The 22,455-nt window shown below is 41.2% G+C and overlaps 1 protein-coding gene across 1 annotated transcript in view; it reads left to right on the top strand.

Annotated features, from left to right (window-relative positions):
* The window catches only part of tmem62 (transmembrane protein 62), a 50,939-nt gene extending 35,094 nt beyond the window's left edge, over positions 1 to 15,845 (top strand). The window contains exons 7-11 of the mRNA XM_048599638.1: positions 2,833 to 2,946; positions 7,095 to 7,179; positions 8,640 to 8,744; positions 10,911 to 11,029; positions 13,444 to 15,845. Coding sequence (XP_048455595.1) covers positions 2,833 to 2,946; positions 7,095 to 7,179; positions 8,640 to 8,744; positions 10,911 to 11,029; positions 13,444 to 13,770 — 750 coding nt within the window. The 3' untranslated portion in view covers positions 13,771 to 15,845. The remainder of the gene's footprint in view (positions 1 to 2,832; positions 2,947 to 7,094; positions 7,180 to 8,639; positions 8,745 to 10,910; positions 11,030 to 13,443) is intronic.
* Positions 15,846 to 22,455: the final 6,610 nt, after the last annotated feature.

The raw sequence follows: 22,455 nt of genomic DNA, 5'->3' as shown, positions 1-22,455 counted from the left end.
CATAAAGCACAACTTCACTTTAAAATCAATTGCTGCCTTTCCATCGGGCAACAATTTCAGACCATCCTTTTTTTCTTTAAAACTTGGCATACTCTTCTTCTCTTGAAATGGATGGCCTTGAAGGGCATCTTTTTCTAGAGTAGACCATTCTCAATAACATGAAGCACTTGTTAAGGAGTGAATCCACCCTTCTCACTGATTTTAGAACTTAGAGCATCAAACAGTACAGCACAGGATCAGGCTCTTCTACCCACTGTGCTAACCATGATGCCATTCTAAACTAATCCCGTCTGCCTGCACATGTTCCATATCTCTTCATTTCTCTGCCTGTTAATGTATCTATCCAAATGTCTCTTAAACAATGCTATGGTATCTCCTTCGACCACTTCCCCTGGCAGCACCTTCCAGGAACCTTATACCTTCTGCGTAAAAAATCTTTCTTAGCACATCTCCTTTAAACTTTCTCATCTCACCTTAAACCTATAACCTGTAGTATTCAACATTCCAATCCTCCTCTCACCTTAAGCCTGTAGGCTGTAGCATTCAACATTCCAATCCTGGGAAAAAGACACTGTCTACCGTATCCATACCTCCCATAGTATTATATACTTCTATCAGGTCGCTAGTCAGCTCCTGATGCTCTAGCGAAAACAGTCCAAGTTTGTCCAACCTCTACTTATAGCTAATACACTCCAATCCAGGCAACATCCTGGTAAACCTCTTTTGCACCATCTCCAAAGCCTCCATATACCTCTTATAGTGCGCCAACCAGAACTGTGCACACAATTTTACTTAATGAAGTCTTCAGCTACTTCATCATCAACACTGACAGCTTTCTAACTTCTAGCAATCTTTTGCAAGTTTTCCCATTTCGTTACCTTTGCAAACCATCCATGACCAGCATCAAATGGTTCTGTTTGAATTTGCACCATAGTCTTTCTTAAGATCATCGTACAATCTCCTAACCTTTTCTAAAGTAAGCACTAATCTAAGATGGACGCATTGCCAAGTTTGATGTTCAATACAAATGGATTGTAATTTTTCCATGTCCATTATAATTCCATTCGGATTGTATCTATTTAATGTAACAGCAGTCATTGGAATTTAAGAATTTCCACACACTCTTATTTTGTCAGTGTTATTAATAATTGTTCTCACCATTGTTGCTATCAAGCTGAGAGCTCTAGCAATATTCGTCTGTTTCAGGTGCTTTATAGCCTCTGACTACACTTGAAGTATAACCATTTTTGGTGTTCCTCCTTAGCAGAAGGAGCATCATAAGTAAAATGAATGAATAATACCAGCAATCCAAGGCAACAAAGATGGTGACGGGAGGTGACATATTGTTTTGTGTAGATCACGAAAATGGCGTGGCATGCACTCCACTTGACTACCCTGTACAAGTCACTGATTGTTTAACTAGTCCTTAAAAGGACAACTGGAGTGCAACCTGAGCCTAGCACAAGTAAAGATTTGCACTGCTTCCAGTAACTGAACTTCCAACTCTTTCTAGAGGGCTGGCTCCCCACCGCACCTGGTCAGAAATCACACAACACCAGGTTATAGTCCAACAGGTGTATTTGAAAACACAATCGGAGCCTTAGTCCTCCTTCAGGTGCTAGTAAGAGAGGTAGTATCAGACACAGAATTCATATGTAAAAGATCAAAGGTTCACACCATTGATGAGGATGTCCTAAACAAACCTAAGATGCTGTTAAATCTTTAATCAGTCAGAAGGTTTTATTTGATTGATATGTATATGTAAATTCCTGAATTCCTTTCAAGTCCCGGTCCTGAGAGAACTAAAGATTTTATCACTGTAAAAAAGTGACATTTTAGGTCAGACAATGCTCTCACTAATATCTGAAGAAGAACTGAAGCTCCAAGTGGCTGTTGATTAGTTGAGGTATTGCCATGACAGTTAACTGTCAAGTTTTGTTAATTTAAATCAGGCAGGCTAATTCTGATTGATTGGTTCCTTCCTCAGGAAAATACCTTTACCAGAGAAGATTGTCACCTGTTTTGTTAAATTGAAACATGTACAATGTGTACACATGTTGTTTCTGTCTGCAAAGAGCAGAGGCCTGTGTATTGAAGTATGTAGCTCCCAGTGTGTGCAAGGGCACTGCATTATGAGGCTGACTGACAATCTTAAATGCGTTCTCAGCATAATTGTAAACAGTCCATGCTTGCAAAACTTAAAACACAGCATCATTTCATCTGATTCTACAATTCACTAACGTTTGCTAAATAATCTCAAACTATGCTAAGAATAACACTGAGAATTTAAAATTGTCATTCACTAAACAACTGTTATTTTGTTACTGAAACTTTGAAGGGAAGATGCTGTTATTGTGAGCCAGAATCTCCAAGTCTTTGCCTGATGTTAACTTGGCCAATATCCAACTCACAGGCATGACCCTTTGTTGAAGCCCTTCTGTTCAAATCTAATACATGCTGCAGAATCTACGTACACTGGTGCAGAGTCATGGAACCTTTCCTGATCTGGCAAGACCTAGCTCCATGTTGGGTGGGCATCATTGAAGACAGTAATAGCATTGGTGAATACTTGACCTGTTTTAGTGTGCTAAGAGGTCACATAGCCTGTGATCAGATTGAAAACACTATGCCCCACTAGCAGGAGCCATGTAGCTTTGCTAGCTTCTTCCCAGTCAAGCATCTCCTAAATGGGGCTTTGGTCTGCTTTACAGATCCAGTGCTTGGGACTCTTAGATTCCTTTGATAGAAACATACTTGAACCATAGTTTGGGGTGAATTAGCCACAAACCCTATTCTGCACTTGCACCGAGTCACTTTGCTTTGTGTTTTCAGGACACAGTTGGAAGAACTACGGTTAAAGGTCATGACTTTGCAGTAGAAGAGATGAGACTGCTCCCTTTTGACCTTGTGGCTTCATTCATCCTCCTGACGCGACATTATTTTATGGTCAGTATGCATAATGATTTCAAAACCACAGCAAGTAAGGACATTGGTTAGAGGTCACAACTGGAGTGTTGTTTGTATGTGCATTTACACAATAGGTTTTAGAACCATCAAGAGGAGTAAAAGCACGTGAACATTTACAGGAAGGTATGAATTGATTCATTGCTCTACTGTCCTGTTTGTTGAGTAAATTTAAACAAAACTCATGATGTGGGGTTAAGGGGTGAATTGACTGAGATGGATTAAGAAATTAGATTAAAGTGCATGGCAGTAGATAGGCAATGTTAAACATTTTAAGAAAAAGTTCAGAATTTGCAATAAGTACCAATTCCCTTAGGAATAAAAGCTTCAAGAAATGTTGTCCAACTGTAGCTAACAAGAAAATAAAGTACAAAGATAAGGGTCACTGTGTTGCCAAGGAGAGTAGAAAGCCTGGAGATAGGAAGTGTTTTAGAATTCAATAAAGGATGACCAAGACATTTATAAAGAGGGAGAAAATAGAATATTAGACTAAACATAGAAGAAATGTAAAGATTGGAGAGGGAAAGATCAACCAACATTTGGATAGTCAAGGTCTGATTAGGGATAGTCAGCATGGATTTACGCACGGGCAGTCATGTCTGTCAAATCTTTTAGAGTTTTTTGAAGAGGTAACCAAAAGGAGAGACGAGAGTAGGGCAGTGAATGTTGTCTATATGGACATTAGTAAGGCCTTTGACAAGGTCCCACACAGCAGGCTAGTTATGAAAGTTAGGTTGCGTGGGATCCAGGGAGAACTAGCTAATTGGATTCAAAATTAGCCCGATGTTAGGAAGCAGAGGGTGATGGTTAAAGGTTGTTTCTTGGATTAGAGGCCTGTGACTAGTGGTGTGCCACAGGGGTCGGTGCTAGGACCTTTGTTATTTGTTATTTATATAAATGATCTGGATGTGAATGTACAAGGCATGATTAGTAAGTTTGCAGATGATATAAAATTCGGAGGTATAGTTGAGAGCGAAGAAGATTATCAAAAATTACAGAGGGATCTTGATCAGATGAGGAAGTGGGCTGAGGATTGGCAAATATAATTCAATACAGATAAGTGAGAGGTGTTGCACTTTGGAAGGTTAAACCAAGGTAGGACGTAGACAGTATATGGTAAGGTCCTGAGGAGTGTTGTGGAACAGAGGGACCTAGGACTACAAGTACATAGTTTGTTGAAAGCGGCATCACAGGTAGACAGGGTGGTGAAGAAGGCACTTAGCAAGCTGGCCTTCATTGGTTGAGGCATTGAGTATGGGAGTTGGGATGTTAGGTTACAGTCGTACAAGTCATTGGTGAGGCCGCACTTGGAGTATTATGTACAGTTTTGGTCACCCTGTTATAAGAAAGACATAGTTAAACTGGAAAGTGTGCAAAGAAGATTTATGAGGATGTTGCCAGGACTAGTAGGCCTGAGTTATAGAGAGAGGTTGACCAGGATAGGACTTTATTCCTTGGAACTTAGGAGAATGAGGCGTATATATCTTATTGAGCTGTATAAAATCATGAGGGGCATAGGTAGGATGAATGCATATAGTCTTTTTGCCAGAGATGGGGAATTGGAAACTAGAGGGCATAGGTTTAAGGCGAGAGGCGGAAGATTTAAGAAGGACCTGAGGGCAACTTTGTCAAGCAGAGAGTGGTGCGTATATGGAATGGGCTGCCAGAAAAAGTGATTGAGGCAGGAACAATAACAACATTTAAAAAGCAATTGAATAGGTACATGGCTGGGAAGGGTTTAGAGGGATATAGACCAAATGCGGGCAATTGGAATTAGCTGAGTGGGCACCATGGTCAGCATGGACCAGTTTGGGCTGAAGAATCTGTTTACCTGCTGTATTACTCTATGACTCTAAGGCTCTAATATATCTAAAAAGGTAGCAAAAGTAAACACAAGTCCCAGAAGAAAATTATAATTGGTAAGAAGGAAAAATAGCCGTGATATTAAACAAGTATTTTGTATCAGATTTCGAATAAACTATGTAACCAAATGTCTAGTGGCAACGAGGAACTTGAATTAATTAATTAGTGCAAGAAAATTACAGGAGAAATGAATGGGACTGAAAGCAGCAAATTCCCTGGACCTGATGGCAAATGTTCCTAAAGTTTGAACAGCGGGCTTGCAGACATGATGGATGCATTGATTTTCATCTTCAAGTTCCCTAGATTCCAGAATTAGTCCCCTTAGACTTGAGGGCAACAAATATAATTCAAAAAAGGAAGAAGAGAGAAAACAGAATTATAGTCTCATCAGTCTGCAATTAGTCATAGGGAAACCGTTAGAATCTAATTTTCATTACGTTGTAACAGGCCACTTAAAATCATAATACCATCAGTCAAAGTCAAAACAGATTTATGAAAGGACAAACCCATTAAAGTGTTTTGAGGTTATAACTGGCAGCATAGATGATGGGAACCATTGAATGTAGTATATTTGGATTTTTAGAATGCTTCCAATAAGATGCTGCACTAAAATTCATTCCATAAGGATTTAGCGAAATGGGATTAATATATGAGCACAGATTGATGAACGGTTAAAACAGTTTTGAGTCATTTTCAGGTTTGCAGGCTGAGTGGAAAATTGCATGCATCACAGCTGGAATCTCAGTTCCTTACAATCAATGTTAAAGACTTAGGCAAGGGGAATGAGTGCAGGTTTCTGTCAATGCAAAGCCAGGTGGGAATGCAAACTTTCATAAAGTTGCAGACATGTAGTAGAGATTTATAGACTTGTGAAGTGAGCAAGAAAAGTGGCATCAGGAGTATAACATGAGGAAAGTATTCATTTTAGTGCAGTTCATCCTTTGAAGATGACCAAGTTCAAATTCTCAGAAGGGCTTTAGAACATGCTAGCGGCTATCAGGGTGGGATGGAGCTGGCTGAGATGATTCTGATGATTATGAGGGAGGAGTGCAGAGAAAACCATTTTGGAAATAGGCTTCCTAACAAATCAATGACTATCATAGACAGACAGCAGTCTTGAATGATTAGCAGAGTGCAAAGAGGCTCCTTGGCTTTGTAAACTACCACAATTGGATGTAGGAGAGTGATGGTCTCTTCTTCTAGAAGCAGTCCATCAGGGGCATTTCTAAGGATTTCAGGAGATTTTTCCAGATATAACCAGATCAAAACTGGCTTTACAGCTGGTAGGGAGTTTGAGCAACTCTTTGTAAACTAAGAGAAGTGTCTGGTTGCTAGTCAGGTTACTACTAGGCGAAATGGGGAAATGTGCATCCATTCTAAGCTGGGAGCAACTGTGGACTATCGGTATTCTGTGGAGAGGGAGATGTTTGATAAGTATAAAAGAGAACATTCTTTTCTGTAGTTTGAAGTATAACCTGCCTAAAAGAAAAAGAGGCTTTAATTGCTTTTTTAGAAGTTTGATACAAGGAAAGTTTTTAAATGTCACGTCTTGTTGTGTCATTTTTTTCAGCTATTAATTGGAAGTACAAATTTTTTGTTAAGTTGTCAATCTTGAGAAAGCTTGTAACAGGAACATGTGTGGAGCGATTGTAATGAGGTCAGCCATGTGGACCTCATAGAATAAGAGTTTCCTGATTGGGGCTGGTAATCTGGTCCAATCAGGGACCCCTAGCTGACAGATAAGAACAGGAGTGTCAGATGTTCAGCTCACTTGAGAGCTGGCTGTGAGGAAGCTGGATCATTGTAAAGGACTTGCCACTTGTTACAAAGTCACCCTTTATTTACAAGATACCAGCCTGTGTGGAGTTATTTCAATGTGCAGCTGCTTGATATCAATGCAAGTTTATGAAATAATAAAAACTTCACAAACTACATTAGGGCACAGACTTTCATATTTATGTGATACATCATAATTTAACTGCAAAGAACGCATCTTGATCTCTTAGCCACTAGTTCATTTCCCACACCCCCCCACCTGGTCAGAGTGTCCCTGATTTTATTTCATGAGAGTTGGTCCTGTTGCTGTATGTGTTTGGTTCATTGCCACACTGTCACTCATTGCCCCTCTCTTGCGAAGAGAGCTAAGGCTTACAAAGTAAGATGGCATCATTCAAAATGACCTTTATGGAAGATAGGAATTGTGTAAAGCAAGTGAGGTTCTAAAGATAAAATGTTAGTTTGATTCTGGCTGTGCCTTTGTTTTACAGGCCAAGGTTATATTTATTCTGGTTTTTCTGGCTAATATCTGCTTGATCATTGCCGTTCGGTTCCAAAGAAAACCGCAGCTTAAAGGTAAGTTCACCTATTTGTGCTTAATTTTAAATGCTGTTGAAAGAAGTGTATTTGCAGTAGCTCTCAGCTGAACTACATGCTGGAGAAGTGCTCTGTTTTTAACTGGGATAAATCTTCAAGAAAATATTCAGCTCTATTGCAGATGCATCTTTGTTATCCCCTCAGACTTAGTATGTCGAGTGAGATACATACACTAGGGCAGAGGAGGTTGGCCATTTTAATTATAGTGTAAAAATTTATCTTACACGGGCACTCCTAAAGAAATTAGATCATTACTGAATTAGTAGTAATGCACCATGTTTAACAGACTGATACCCAGCTCTTTATTTCTAATCAAATTGTTTCGATGCATTGTGATACAACTCCAGAGCAGATAGGACCTGAACCAAAGCCTCGTGGCCCAGAGTTAGGGACATTACCACTTAATTCGATGCAAAGAAATCAGACACAAATCTGAATCCAGTGCCTTAGACCACTCAGCTACGCTACCCTGGAGACAACCCAACTCTTTTTTCTTTAAAGACTTAGCTTTGTTTTTAGCACATGTTATGACACATGTCCAGGGTAGGTGAGACTTGAACTTGGGCCTCCTGGCAGAGAGGTAAGGACACTACCACTGCACCACCATAGTTCCCTACCCAATTTACAATAATTTCTAATCAACCCGTTCGGAAATGTTATGACACCTCTGGAGTAGGTGGGACATGTAAAGCAGATGAAAGGCAATGCAGATCACCAAAAATGAGGGAGACCAGGATGGGGCTAAATCAAAATGGAGTTGGTAAGTGCCAATCCAGCTTTTAAATACAAAGTCCATTGATCATCGCTGGTATCAAATCAGTCTGGAGTGTTCTGGTTGACTGTTAAAGGGATCTGCACGTCTAACATTGATACACCCATTGGCATCAATGAGAAGGAATATTTGGATTGGGGTGCATAATCACATAGCAACTACCACCTACAATTGTAGTTCAGCTGCAATTCTTCTTTTCCCTTTACCTCCCTCAGTTCTGTGTTCCTGTATCTCTCAACATTCACATCTGAGAAAGGGCCACTTGGGCGATTAGAGATCGTTCTCTGTCTGTTAAACAGTGCTGTGGACAGTGGCTTGTAGAGTGAAGTTTGAACAGGGAGCAAGAGTTTAAAAAGTCAAAAAAGTAAGCAAATGGGATAATCAGATGGGAGATGGCAATTTAACTTTAGCATAGTGAGATTGTTCTGATCTGGAAACATATTCAATAATAACTGTCAAAAGGGAACTGGAAAAGTACTGGTCAAGTTGAAGTTTGCAGGACTCTGGAAGAGCAGGAGAGTAAGGCTAATCGGTCAGCTCTTTCAAAGAATCTGCACTAGCATGATAGCCAAATGGCCTCCCTCTGTAGCAGTTGATGTTCTCTCTTTTAAATGTAAAATTGCATTAATTTCATACTAAAATTGTTTCAATCTCTTTTCCAAACTAGAGAGCCCTAGTGCCTTCACTCTGATGTTATTTTCGTTTCATGTGTTGTGTAAGACAAACATGTTCTACTATCCTGTGTTGCTGTTCACTTGCTATGTGGCTGTGGGTGAGTAATTAATTCAGCATCAATCTAACAGTATTGAAGTTCCCTGCACATTTGTGCTGTCTTTTTAAGCTTAAAGGAACCGACTTGTAACCTGCATGGGACTCCCATTCAGTTCCATGGGGTGTTGCTAATCCAACTTTAGTCGCTCATTACTTTCCTCCCAGTTTTCTTGCAGCGCAGACTGATCTTCAATTCCTCTAAACTCCAGGACAATCCTGGAGGATTGGCAACTCTAAGTACAGAAATATGTGGAGAGGACCATTCCAGAGGAAGTAACCTGGAAAGATCTTTCCTCTGAGTGTCCACCCATGCCTACCTCCCCTTTAATTTGCAAAATTGTGCATCTCACTCTGCTCTATAAAAAAGGATGGGAGTGGGAAACTGGTAATTAAAGGCCTGTTACCCTGATGTCATCTTTTAGGGAATTACTAGAGTTTGTCATTAAACGGGGTGACTGGATACTTTGAGAGCTCCCATAAGATAAGAGAGTCAGTATGTATTTGCAGGCAGTAGCCCTGTAAAGCACCTTGGACACAGTGTGTTCAGAGCAAGTTAATGTCCAAATGTTCATTGAAGCAGTTTACACTTGTCATTACCCACGGTTGTGACAACAGAGAACAATCTACATCTTTACTCTATCAATTCCATATCTCAAAGTATTTCTAAATTCCTTTGCCCATTCTCAGAGCTTATTATGTAATAAAAATTTGACTTAGTTATATTGTATCTGAAAGAACACTTTCCCAATTGTGAAATTATGCACCATTCATGTTTTCTGCTCATCTGGCAATGCCAATATTTTAAATCTGTCATCATTTGGTTTTGAATCCCTCTGTGACCTCATCCCTCTCTCCCTTTCTAACCTCTGCCAGCTCCACAACTCTATCCTCTGCAGCATGGTGGCTCTATGGTTAGCACTGCTGCCTCACAGCATCAGAGACCTGGATTCGATTCCAGCCTCGGGTGACGACTTGTGTGGAGCTTGCACATTTTCCCTTTGTCTACGTGGGTTTCCTCCCACAGTCCAAAGATGTCCAGGCTAGGTCAATTAGCCATGCTAAATTGTCCCATATTATCCAGGGAGATGCAGGCTAGATGGATTAGCCAAGGGAAATGCAGGGTTACAGGAAAAGGAAGTGGGTCTGGGTGGGATGCTCTTTGGAGAGTTGGTGGGACTTGATGGGTCGAATGGCCTGCTTCCATACTGTAGGGATCTATGACCTCCAATTTCAGATGCCGCACCATGCTGACAATTCCGAGATGCTAAACTCTGTTGTTCCCCTCCTAAACCTCACCACCTCTCTCAGCCTTAAATCCTATCTTTCTGACTAGGATTTTGATCACCTATCCTAATATCTCCTTCTTTGGCATAATGCCAATTTTTGTCTGATAACTCTTCTCGAGGTGTTTTGTAACTTTCAATTTGAAGTATAAATGTAAGCTATTCTTGTTGCTAAGGCCACACAGTACACGTGAAAAGCCCTGGGTCCATCACTGTGCCCTGTGCCAAACTAATACATTTTTATGATTAGTGTTAAACTCAATTTAACTGATAATAGATTGTTATTGCATTAAATATAATTTAGGAGGTAGAAACCATTTTCAAGACTGAAATGAAGGAAGAAAAATTTCAAAACAAGAAAAACATTTATAATCATTCAGCTCATTTATAATCTGTGGAAAATTAATTCTAGATTGCAAAGCATGTTAATAATCAGAAGCACAAACAGACGTTGCTGGAAAAGCTCAGCAGATCTGGCAGCATCTGTGAAGAAAAAAATCAGAGTTAACATTTCGGATCCGGTGACTTTTCCTGAGAACTACTTTCAGTTTTTAATAATCAGAAGTGTTTGATTAGATTCTATCTTCGTTGCACCGTGCCACTCAAATTCCCTAATCTCAGTGATGAAATATAACTGATTCTCAATGTCTATCATTGCTTGTATTTGGCGTATTTGGTGAGCTGTCCCAAGATCAATGTTAAAAGCCAATCAGTTGACCCTTTGATATTTGTAAGGCTTGTGGAAGCTTTTATCACCAAGCTGGTGTAGCAGGAAATACTTGCCCCCCCACCCTTTCCCCAATTCTCCATTTTTAAGTGTGGTGTCAGCACCAAGGAGAGGTTACATGTGAAACTCCTCAGCATTTACTATTCCCATGTTGTAGGTCCCTGGTTTGTTGGTGAGGTGATAGATGGCCATTTTGGAGCCTGCTTTGTCTTTGGGGTCGTGGTGGATGGCTATTTCTTGGAGGGAAGCCTGACTTTCATCTTTGGAATCTTTCAGGTAAAAGAGCAGGCAACAGTTCCACAATCATTCCTCATACGCTGTACTGATCCTGTTTCATTGACTTTTAATAGCATTGAGATTAACACTGGTTCGGTAACATTGGTACAAGGTTAGAAGAGTTGTGTGTGTGTGAGCCATGGTTTCAGTAAGTAATTAATGAGAAATTGTTTCCACTAGTGAAGGTGTCAGTAACCAGAGGGCACCGATTTAAGACAATCGATAGAAAAAAATCAGAGATGAGAATTTTTTTTAATAGCTTTGTTGCAAGATTGTATGCAGGAGAAAAGTAACAAACTTCCTGAATTATCAAGCGATTTGAATCATCCAATTTTGAACTAGTATTTGACTGTACTATTGGAATAATATTTCATAGTGATTCTATCATTTGTGGAGCACTAAGAGTGTAGAGTTTTTATGTTACGAGACTATAGTAATCCAGCCATAGAGAGTAATAATCCAATAACAAATAATAATAATTACAAATAATAATCAATAACTAATATTGCAGGGAAAGAGAGTTACCATATACCTTGCTGTCAGAGTATTTTAATTCAGTTTGAAGTAGCTGGAAAGAAAACATGGGAATCAGTAAAAGAGCCTGCAAATTCCCTAGTGGCTTTTGTAAAAATGAACATTTGACCCTTTAGGAAAGGAATCCTGTTGTCTATACCTGGGTGTGGCTGATATGTGACTCCAACATCGACCCTAATTGCCCTCAGATGTGACTTAGGGAGGCAGTCTGTTCCAGGGTGACTGACCATCCCAGGTTTTCTGAAATTCTCCCAGCATTTGGCTTCCTGTCCTGTGTCCATGACGTGAACTTCCTGGGAACCCCGGAAAAAATGTTTAAAAAAAATTTGTCCGGGGCAGCCAAAGAGGAAACAGCTGAAGTGCCCTGTGCTGTTGGTTGTATGTAATCCAGAGATAGCACAATGTGTGTCCAGTGGCACTCCACCACAAGGGGACATCACAGGCTGGCACTGCCATTCCAGATTTACCAACTGGAGGGGGTGGGTGCTGCGTCTGGTGGGGTACAGCAGCAGCAGCACTCTCAGACCTTGGTTTGAAGGAGTGTGGAAGGAGGGTTGGGCGGTCAGGTAGCAGTATACAACCAGACCTAAGGCAGGGAAGGGTTTAACTAAGGGCAGGTTTCTGTCATGCCTGGTGTGGGTCGTGAAGCGGGGAGTGCAGCACAATAATGAAGACCTGGCAGGATTGATTGGTTTGTAGGGACGGAGGTCAGGCAGACTGCTTCTTCAGTCTAAATAAAAACCGAAAGAACTGCGGATGCTGTAAATCGGGAACAAAAACAGAAGTTGCTGGAAAAGCTCAGCAGGACTGGCAGCATCTGTGAAGAGAAAATCAGAGTTAACGTTTCAGGTCCGGTGACCCTTCCTCTGAACTGATGGTAGCTGGGAAAACGTCGGTTTATATGCAGAAGATAGAGTCGGGGGAGGGGGTAAGAAGTAAATGATAGGTGGGTTAGAGTCCAAAGAGAGTGAAGAACAGTTGGACAGACAAAGGAGTAGGTAACAATCTGGCTAGGAAAGTGAATAGCTGTTAATGGAGACTGTTAGTGGCTAATCATAGGTAGTGTGTAATGGCAGATTATGTGATAACAAGGCCTGGTGTGTAGGGTAGGGGGCAACTTCCAGTTGCGGGCCACTTTAACACACCACCCTGTTCACCGGCCAAATCTCTGTCTCAGACTTGCTGCAGTGTTCCAGCAAAGCTAAGTGCAAGCTGGAAGAACAGCACCTCATTTTCCACTTGGGGACCCTCCTGCCCTCTGCACTCAATATCGAATTCAATAATTTTAGGGCCTAAACTCTCCCATGTCCAAGCCCTACTTCTCTGCATACCAGGCCTTGTTATTACATAATCTCGTTATTACATACCATTACACACTACCTATTGTTAGTCATTAACAGCTGAGCCAGCCAGATCGTTATCTACTTCTTTGTCCAACTGCTGTTCTCTCTCTTTGGGCTTTATCCCCACCTGATGTTTACTTCTTACTCTCTACATTTAGACCGACATTTTACCCAGCTATCATCAGCTCTGAGGAAGGGTCACCGGGCCTGAAACTTTAACTCTGATTTCTCTTCACAGATTCTGCCAGACCTGTTGAGCTTTTCCAGCAATTTCTGATTTACAGCATCCGAAGGTCTTTTGGTTTTTATTTAGTATTTGCTTCTCCAGTCTTCTCACTTCCCTTCCTGCAGCCCTCCAGGCCTCAGAACCTCCACTCAGAGACCAGGTTGGCAGTAATCTGTCTGGGGAGGTGGGCATTGGGAATCCTTCAGGGGAGGGCAAGTGATGATCTCTAACAATCAAATCCTTTAATTGTAACAGTTAATGTCTGTTTTAACACCACTTTTGAAGCTTCTCTCTCCTTTTTCTTCACTCAGCTGACATTTTTTAATATTCCACTGATGGGCTACTTAAGCTGGTGTCTGCTCCTTCGGTGTCGAGGGTTTTGCTTTTGGACACACGCCAAGTACACAGGCTGGCTCCGCACTGTGCCCATGCACATCTTCATCATGGCACTCTTCCTGTGGCAACTCTACAGCTGCTACATGCTGCTGCTCACTTACGGCACCGCTGCCTTCTTCCTATCTCCGGTAAGGACGTGGTCAGTGCCACTGGCCCTGGTCCTCGTGTACAAGGCCTGGGCTCTCGACTACTCCTCCATCAGAACATTTAAAGCAGAAATGAAGAACTGCCCCTACTCCTGACGGAGGACAGAGACAACAGCTCAAGAGTGGAGAACACAGCAGTCGAGCATCTCGACTGCCAGTCACACTTCTCGAACCAGTCCATCAAAAATCACACCGAATGATTGCAGTATCAAATCCTGTCAAATCATTCCTTCCATTGCCCCCATCTCAAAACAAGCGCAACAACGGGAACAAACAGAAAATCGATTTTAATGCAAATGCAGATTACACTCAAGAAGGGGGAGCTGGTAGGAGCAGCTCACATTTTACCTCCTATCCCACCTAGTATTGTTTTATACTGGCTGGGCAGAACCCACTAGGGTACTGTGTGTGTGTGTCTGTATTAATGAATATTTGTGTGTGTGTGTCAGTGAATGTCTGTGTGTTTATGCTGCCCTCTAGGAATCAAAATGACTTGCATCCTCTCCATGTATATTTCTTCACTTCAGAACTGTATAAAGAGAGTTCGAAACACAGAAAATAGAACAGGAGTAGGCCATTTGATTTTTCGAGCCTACATTGCCATTCAATATTATCGTGGCTGATCATTCAACTCAGTCCCCTGTTCCCGCTTGCTTCCCATACGCTTTGATCCCTTTAACCCAGAGAACTATATCACTTTCTTGAAAACATTCAATGTATTATCCTCTACCGCATTCTGTGGCAGAGAATTTAACAGGGTTGGCTGGAGCAGCTGCTGCTGTTCTTGATATTCGTGTTGATTTACAAGTGAGAAATATGGAAACATAAGGGGTCCTTTGAAGAGTGAGGGGTTGTTTAGCACACGCTTGAAATAATTTTTTCAGGTTTCATTCCGTAAGTAAATTAATTTTGGAAAAAATTTCAAACTAGTGGGATGGAAAGCAAGAACTGAGAATGGTCGTAGAAGTTAGTTAAAACAGAAACTGCTGGAAAATGCTGAGCAAGGTCAGGCGGCATCTGACATATCATCAGTCTGAAACGTTGAGCCTTTCTCTCCATGTACTGAGGCAGAGCGACACTGCCAGAGATATCGCCTTTCGAGTGAGATGTTAAACTGGGATCATGTTTGTCTGCTCACGGGTATGTAAAAGATCAGATGTCACTATTTCAAACAGGAGGAGGGGAATTTTCCTGGTGCCCCAGCTTATCCCTCAAGTGATAAGGAAGACTTGCACTGTTGTAGTGTTGGAAATGTAGCAGTCAGTTTGCATGCAACAAGATGGTGATGAATGGATATTCGTTTTGGATTGACTGATTAATATTGGCCCGGACATGGGGAGACCTCCACTGGGTTTCTACGAAATAGTGCTGTAGGAATGTTTTGGGCCACCATAGGGAACCTCAAATAAAAGGTATCGCCTGCCACAGTACAGCATTCCCTCAGTATTACACAGCACCAAATGTCAGCCCTTGCTTATCATGCTGGGCCTGAAGTCAGGCTTGAATCCACAACCTTCTGACTTGGAGGTGAAAGCACTACCAGCTGAGCCTCAGCTGGCTCGAAATAAAAGTAAATGTCCAAAACTGTATGATCTGGTCATTATCACATTACTGTTTGCCAGATGTTGCCACAGCTAAATCGGCTGCAGGATACCCTTTGGGATGCTTTGTGTTTTGTGATAGCCTAAGGCTGTTAACAATTATAGAAAAGTAATGTCCTTTTTCCTGCAAAGTTATTGCTTTGCATGTGGAGTGCTTCCAGCATTTTCTGGTTTTCTTTTTAATTTTACCTCGTATGTTGTAATCACAAACGATGAAGGAAAATTGTTTAATTTACAATTCACAAAATGACTGTCCAGAGCAGCAATGAATCATAACTGTTACAGTTTGGAAACACTACTTTAAAATCCGAATGTATTTTGAGCACAGCACTTGAATCCCCTGGGTCTTCCAGCATGAAGTAATTCCTCTTCGTATTTTACTGTGAGGAGATAGTGCTTGTCACAAAGGAACACATTCAGACAAAAATAAATGCCATGATGAATGCTGTTTAGATGTTGTCAAATCTAGTGTGGAACATGTGTATCTGTGCTCCTTCTCTGCTATGCTTTCAATGACATCTTGTGTTTAAATACCATCTTTAAATAAAACATTCCAAACTGCTTCACAGATATTGGGAGAAATATCAAAAGGCTTTGTCAAAGAGTATCTCGGAGACAAAAAGAGGTTTAGGGAGGGAATGTCAGACCCCTGGGCCCACACAACTGAAAGTGTAACCACCAAATGGTGGAATGATTAAAGTCAACGATTGCCAGAAGAATGCAGTTTTTTGTGAATTACAGAATTAAGGAGGATTTATTGGGTTAGACTCATGCTGGGACAGGCATGAGGGCCTGAGTGGCCTGCTGTTGCTCCATGCCTGCCACTGATCTTCAAAGTGTTAAAATGCAACACATTAACATTCAAATCGAAAGGAATGGGCTGTAAATTTTTTCCCAGTCCATTGAAATCCTCAGCACTATCCTTACTTGAACTATGGATTAGGAAGGACCCCTTTCAAAAACATACATGTTAGAGGTCATGTTTGTAATCCTTGCTTGTTCCGGCAGGGGTGCTGCTGCCACTCATGCCATAGGAACAAACCCAGCTGAAGGACAAAGTGCAACCGACTTGAAAATCCACAATTATATCAAGGTGTGAGCTGACTGACCTGAAACTCTCCACATGGGTGTTTCCAAATTTCCTTTACACATCATTTTGTCTGATTTGAACAAAAGTGAACTCAATTTGATCGCCTCCCCCCATGCTGTCTCTGTCACGTCCCTCACAGAGTGAGTGAGATAATTTGAGTGCAAAATATCAGTGTCAAACACTGTTCAGTCATGCAGAAAGTTGAAGGGGTAATGCATTGCCTGAGAGATAGTAGGAACTGCAGATGCTGGAGAATCTGAGATAACAAGGTGTAGAGCTGAATGACACAGCAGGCCAAGCAGCATCAGAGGAGCAGGAAGGCTGATGTTTCGGGCCTAGACCCTTCAGAAAAATTGCCTGATGCAGTTTTTTAAAATCCACTTTTGAAAAACTCAATTTAAAAAGGTACCTCCAATTGAAAATACAGAAATTTGTTTCCAACTGTACAGACACGAGGTGCTCCCCAGGAATGTGCAAGAGCATTTAATTCAGTGTGAAACGTTCAGTTTATTTGCAAGGTCATTGGTTGATATAGTTACCACAGCTAAAAACTGCTGTGATTTTATAGGCTTGTATTATCAACTCATAAAAGGACTGTATCGGTCATGAATGGTGAAAAGAGATTGGGGGAGGGAAGGAGGTGAGCCAGGCTATTTTGGCTTGAGGAAAACAAATGCACGTAAAAAATCAGAATGTGGTTCAGGTAGTCCAGGGGAAAACCAGAGGGGAGGCCGAAACTTCTGACTGATTACGGGAAAACCAGAAAGTACACTGAAACTTAAGCTGTGAAAAATTGAGCAAAATGGAAATTGAAAACAAAAGCAAAAACTGATGCTGGAAGTCTGAAGTGAACACAAAGCAGGTCTGGCAGCATCTGTGGAGAGAGAAACCGAGTTAATGGTTTGAGACCTGAGTCTTCTGTTTCTGTCTCCATGTTTGTTGCCAGACCCGCTGAGTTTCTCCAGCATTCCCTGTTTTGATATCACTGATATCCTATTGGATTAGTTTATTCTCATCATTGAAGACACTGCTATTCCCTATCTCCCTACACCATATTTTCACCTTTTACCAAAATGTTACCAATAGGGGATCAATGCACCATAAATAAAATTGGGCATATTTAGTTTTCCTCTGAAATTCCACGTAACAGCAGGAGGAAGAACAAACATATTTATCTTACCTTTCACCTCCCTAAGACATAACTTGGACAGGCAACCCTACAAGTGCCAATAGTGATTTTCAGCATTTAGCAGGATGCCAGGGATTGAGTGATCCTCTGAGTGGAGGCTATAGTGGAAGATTTGCTAGTCATTGTGTGAAGATAGAATGGAGATGCTACCACAGACAATGATCAGAATCTAATGAGATTGCTGAAGAGCTTGCCAGGTGAACCTGAAGTTGAATGAAAACAAATGTAATTGAAGATGATTGAGGCCATGTAACAACAGTGAAAGAACAAGCAGCAGCTTTCACGCACATCAAATAATCATTGAAAATGATGCCAGTGCTGAGCTACCATCGTGGTATACATTGGGTTTCCAGAAGGCATTTGAAACACCGCATCACACCAGACTGGTGAGGAAAGGGAGAGTAGCAATGTGGATACAAAATTTGCTGACTGATAGGAAACAGACAGTAATGGTCAATGGATGCTTTTCCAGGCTGGGGAAAGGTTTGTAGTGGTGTTTCCCAGGGGTTGGTATTGGGACCTTTTGCTTTTCCTGACATATATTAATGATCTGGATCTTAATGTGCAGGGGACAACGTCAAAGTTTGCAGATGACACTAAACTTGGAAGAATTGTAAACTGTAAGGATGACAGTGTGGAACTCCAAAAGGAGATTGACAAGTTGGTGGAATGGGCAGAGAGGTGTGAGATGATGCACTTTAGTCAGAAGAACATTGAAAGACAATGTAAAATAGGGGGTGCAAGAGCAGAAGGACTTGGGTATATGTGAACAGAGCACTGAAAGTGGCAAGACAGGTGGAGAGTACAGTTAATAAAGCAGAATGTGTTCTCAGCTTTATTATTAGGGCCATAGACTATAAGAGCAAAGAAGTGATATTGAACTTATACAAGACAGTTGTTAGACCTCAGCTGGAGTATTGTGTACAAGTGTGAGCATCACACTATAGGAAAGATGTAAATTCACTGGAGAAAGTGCAGAAGCAATTTACAAGTTCCAGGAATGAAAAATGCAGTGATAAGGATAGATTGAAGGAGTTGGGATAAGAAGGCTGAGAAGAAATCTGATAGATGCTTTCAAAACCATGGACGAACTGGTCAGAGCAGATAAAAGGAAGTTTTTCTCGCTTGTAAAAGAAACAAGAATGAGGGAGTAAGGATGTACAATGATGTCAAAACAAAGCATGGATGATGTGAGAAAAATCCTTTTCACAGCAAGTAGTTAGGTATAGAATGCACTGCCTGGAAATGTGGTGGAGATTCAATTGAGGCATTCAAGAGGGTACTAGATGATTATTTGAATCAAAATGATATACAGGATAAAGGGAAAAGGTAATATATTGGAACCAGGTAATAGAGCTGGACTAGACAATAGCGCCAGTGCAGATATGATGAGCTGAATGGCCTCCTTCTGCACTGTAACAATTCAATGATTAAGATATACTGCAGTGTGATGCCATGAGACAGGACTTGGAACAGCCTTAGTGTATATCAAGGATATCCAGTTGTACAGTATTTGTGTCCAGAACATTAACATACTGAACAATGTTATGCATAGATTGAGAAAAGTCCTTGGCTACTGTCTTTGCTTATGAACATTTTAATCAATACCTGTTTGACAGTGAGAGGAAGTGATGTAAGACTGACCACAAATTGCTTCAAAACACCTTACACCATTTATCAGTTCCAAAGCATCTGCAAAGAATGATACTGCACTTGCAAAGGTATTATTTGACAATGACATACAAACGAGGAAGCTGATGGCAAACATACTGTTGACAGCAGTGGTCCATAGGAAGAAAGATGAAGATATTGGTGAAGAGTGTTAAATCTTACTATTGAATGAGAATGAACAATATGACATGAGAAGATGCAATTCTCCAAGTGCTGCTGGAAGTAGTGATGGTGAAAACCATCAGCTACACACCTGTTGAGAATATTGGGAGTACAGAGATTAAATGATAGCCCAAGATGGTATATCGTACAAAGGAAATTGTGTTGTCATCCTAAAGCAGATGAGAAAGAGCTGTTAAAGTAGATCCATGGAAGTCATCAAGGAATTGAGTCCCATCAGAAAAATGCAAAAGATGTGCTTTATTGGGCTACAATATGGGCAATGAGTTTAAGCTGTATAGAATCATACAGTACGTTTCTTCTGCCCATTAGGTTTGCACTACCAAAAATACACTACTACCTGCACTAGTCCCACTTGCCATACTAGACCCATAGCCTTGAATGTTACAACACTTAAGTGCTCATCTAAGTACTTTTTAAAGGTTGTGAGGTTTCCTGCCTCAACTACCCTTCCAGGCAGTACATTCCAGATCCCTACCACCTCTGCATGAAAATACAAGTCCTCAAGTCAACACTAAACCTCCTGCCTTCAACTAAGGGGAACAGCTGTTTTCTATCTACCCTGTCCATGCCCCACGTAATCTTATGCACACCCATCAGGTTCCCCCCTCAACCTTTTCTGCTCTAAAGAAAATAACCCAAGTTTATCCAACCTCTTTCCCAGACAACATCCTGGTAAATCTCCTCTGTACCACCTCCAGTGCAGTCACATCCTTCCTATAGTGTGGAGACCAGAATTGCACATAGTACTCCAGATGCACATGGGGTTCCAGTCACAGAAACAGCCTTCTACTACCACTCTGTCTCCTATCACTATGCTAATTTTGCATTTAACTTGCCAGGTCACCCTGAATGAGCCTTTAGCTTTTAGTCTCCCATGTGGGACTTTGTCGAAGGCCTTGCTGACATCCATATAAACTACATCAACTGCACTAGTCTCATCTACATACTCATTTACCTCCTTGAAAAATTCAACCAGATTTATTCGGCATGACCTTCCTCTGACAAAGCCCTACTGACTATCCCTGACCAAACCTTGCCTCACTAAATGGAGATTAATTTTCTACTTCACTATTTTCTCCAATAGTTTCCTACCACTGATGTTAGACTTGCCGGTCTATAGTTACCTGGTCTATCTATAATGCACTTGTAAAATGGAACCACATCAGTTGTCCTCCAGCCCTCTGGCATCTTCCCTGTGGCCAGAGACAATTTAAAAATTTGGGTCACGGCCTCTGTAATTTCCTTCCTTGTCTCCCACAACAGCCTAGGTACTGCTCATCCAGACCTGGGGATCTGTCCAGTTTTAAATCTGCCAAAATTTCCCAATACCCCCTCACTTCTTATATAAATTTGCTCAAGAACTTTACAGTCCATCTTCTCGAATTCTGCACTTACATCCTCCATCTCCCCAGTAAAGAAAAATGTGAAGTACTCATTTAATTCTCTATCAATGTCCTCTTGGTCCCTAATAGGCTCAATCTTTCCCTGGTTACTTTCTTCCCATCGATATGCTTGTAGAATATCTAGAGATTCTAATCTTGTCTGCCAGTGTTTTCTCACGCCCCTCTTTCCTTTCCTAATTGCTTTCATGAGATTCCCCCTGCATTTTCTGTACTCCACTAGGGCCTCTGATGATTTGCTACTTCTGTATCTATTTTTCCTTTTTATTCAGTTCCGAACATTTCCGGATATCCAGGCTTCTCTGCCAGGATGACATCAGCCAGTATACTGCTTGTAACAAATACAAAGCTAAATAAGCCAAATATCTGCATTCACACACTGTGTAGATCACATGACAATGGCAATCAATGTATTGCTTTTTTAGTTATAAAGCAGAAACTATCTGAATATTACTTAAATAGAGAAAGCATGGAGAGATCTGGGGGTCATGTGGGAATCACAAAAAGATGGGGTTCATCAATTGATAGGGAAAGTAAATGGACTGGCCTTTATTTCAAATAACAATAGTTATTTGAAGGATTATAACAGTAGGGAGGTTTTACTACAAGGCACTAGTCAGAGCACAGCTGGAATACTGTGAACATTTTTGGGCCCCTTATCTGAGGAAACATACACTGGCATTGAAGACAGCCCTGAGAAGGTTCACTAGACTGACCCTGGGCTGAGTAGTTTGTACTCATTGGAATTCAGGACAGACCTTGTTAAGACATACAAGATTCTTAGGGGTCTTGACAGGGTTGATACGGAGAGATTGTTGCAGCATGTGGGAGAATCTATGACCAGAGGACATAATCTCAGAGTAAGGAGTCACTCATTTAAGACAGTGAAGATGAGGATATCTTTCTCTGAGTGTCAGGACGGTGAGTGGCTTAGAGGGAAACTTGCAGGGGGTGGTGTTCCTATTATCTGCTGCCCTTGTTCTAGATGGAAGTGGTCAAGGTGCTGTTGAAGGAACTTTGATGAAATTCTGCAGTGCAGCTTGTAGATAGTACATACTGCTACAACTGAGTTCAGTGTTGAAGCGGGGAGTGGATGTTGAAGGTGATGGATGGGGTGCCAATCAAGAAGGCTGCTTTGTCCTGGATAGTGTCCAGCTTCTTAAGTATTGTTGGAACTGCATCCATCCAGGCAAATGGTGAGTATTCCATTACATTCTTCACTTGTGCCTTGCAGGTGGTGATTTAGTCATTGCAGGATTCCTAGTCTCAGAACTGCTTTTGTAACCACGGTATTTATATGGCTACTCCAGTTCAGATTTTGGTCAATGGTAACTCCCAGGAATGGTCCACTAATTTCATACCAGTGTTATAGATGGTCAGTCCAAGTAACAAGTTAGCAGAGCAGAATCAAAGAATGATCAAGTCCTGCTGCTCTAGTCAGAAACTGCCAAGGCCCATTTGGAAGAACTGGTTTACACTGAAGCTGCGAGAAGCAGCACCAGACAGGTTAATAGTAGGGTGTTGGTAGGTCCAATGAGAAGCAAAGTGGAACTAGTGGAAATTGAAAATCCTAAAGCATACAGTAGTTGAGAACAACTTATGTCAATATAGTACCTTAAATATAATAATATATTCTGAGGTGCTTCA

Source organism: Rhincodon typus, chromosome 8 (assembly GCF_021869965.1).
Source record: "Rhincodon typus isolate 14 chromosome 8, sRhiTyp1.1, whole genome shotgun sequence".
NCBI lineage: Eukaryota > Metazoa > Chordata > Chondrichthyes > Orectolobiformes > Rhincodontidae > Rhincodon > Rhincodon typus.
Note: the sequence above shows the minus strand (reverse complement) of the source record. Positions and strands in the feature narration are given on the sequence as shown.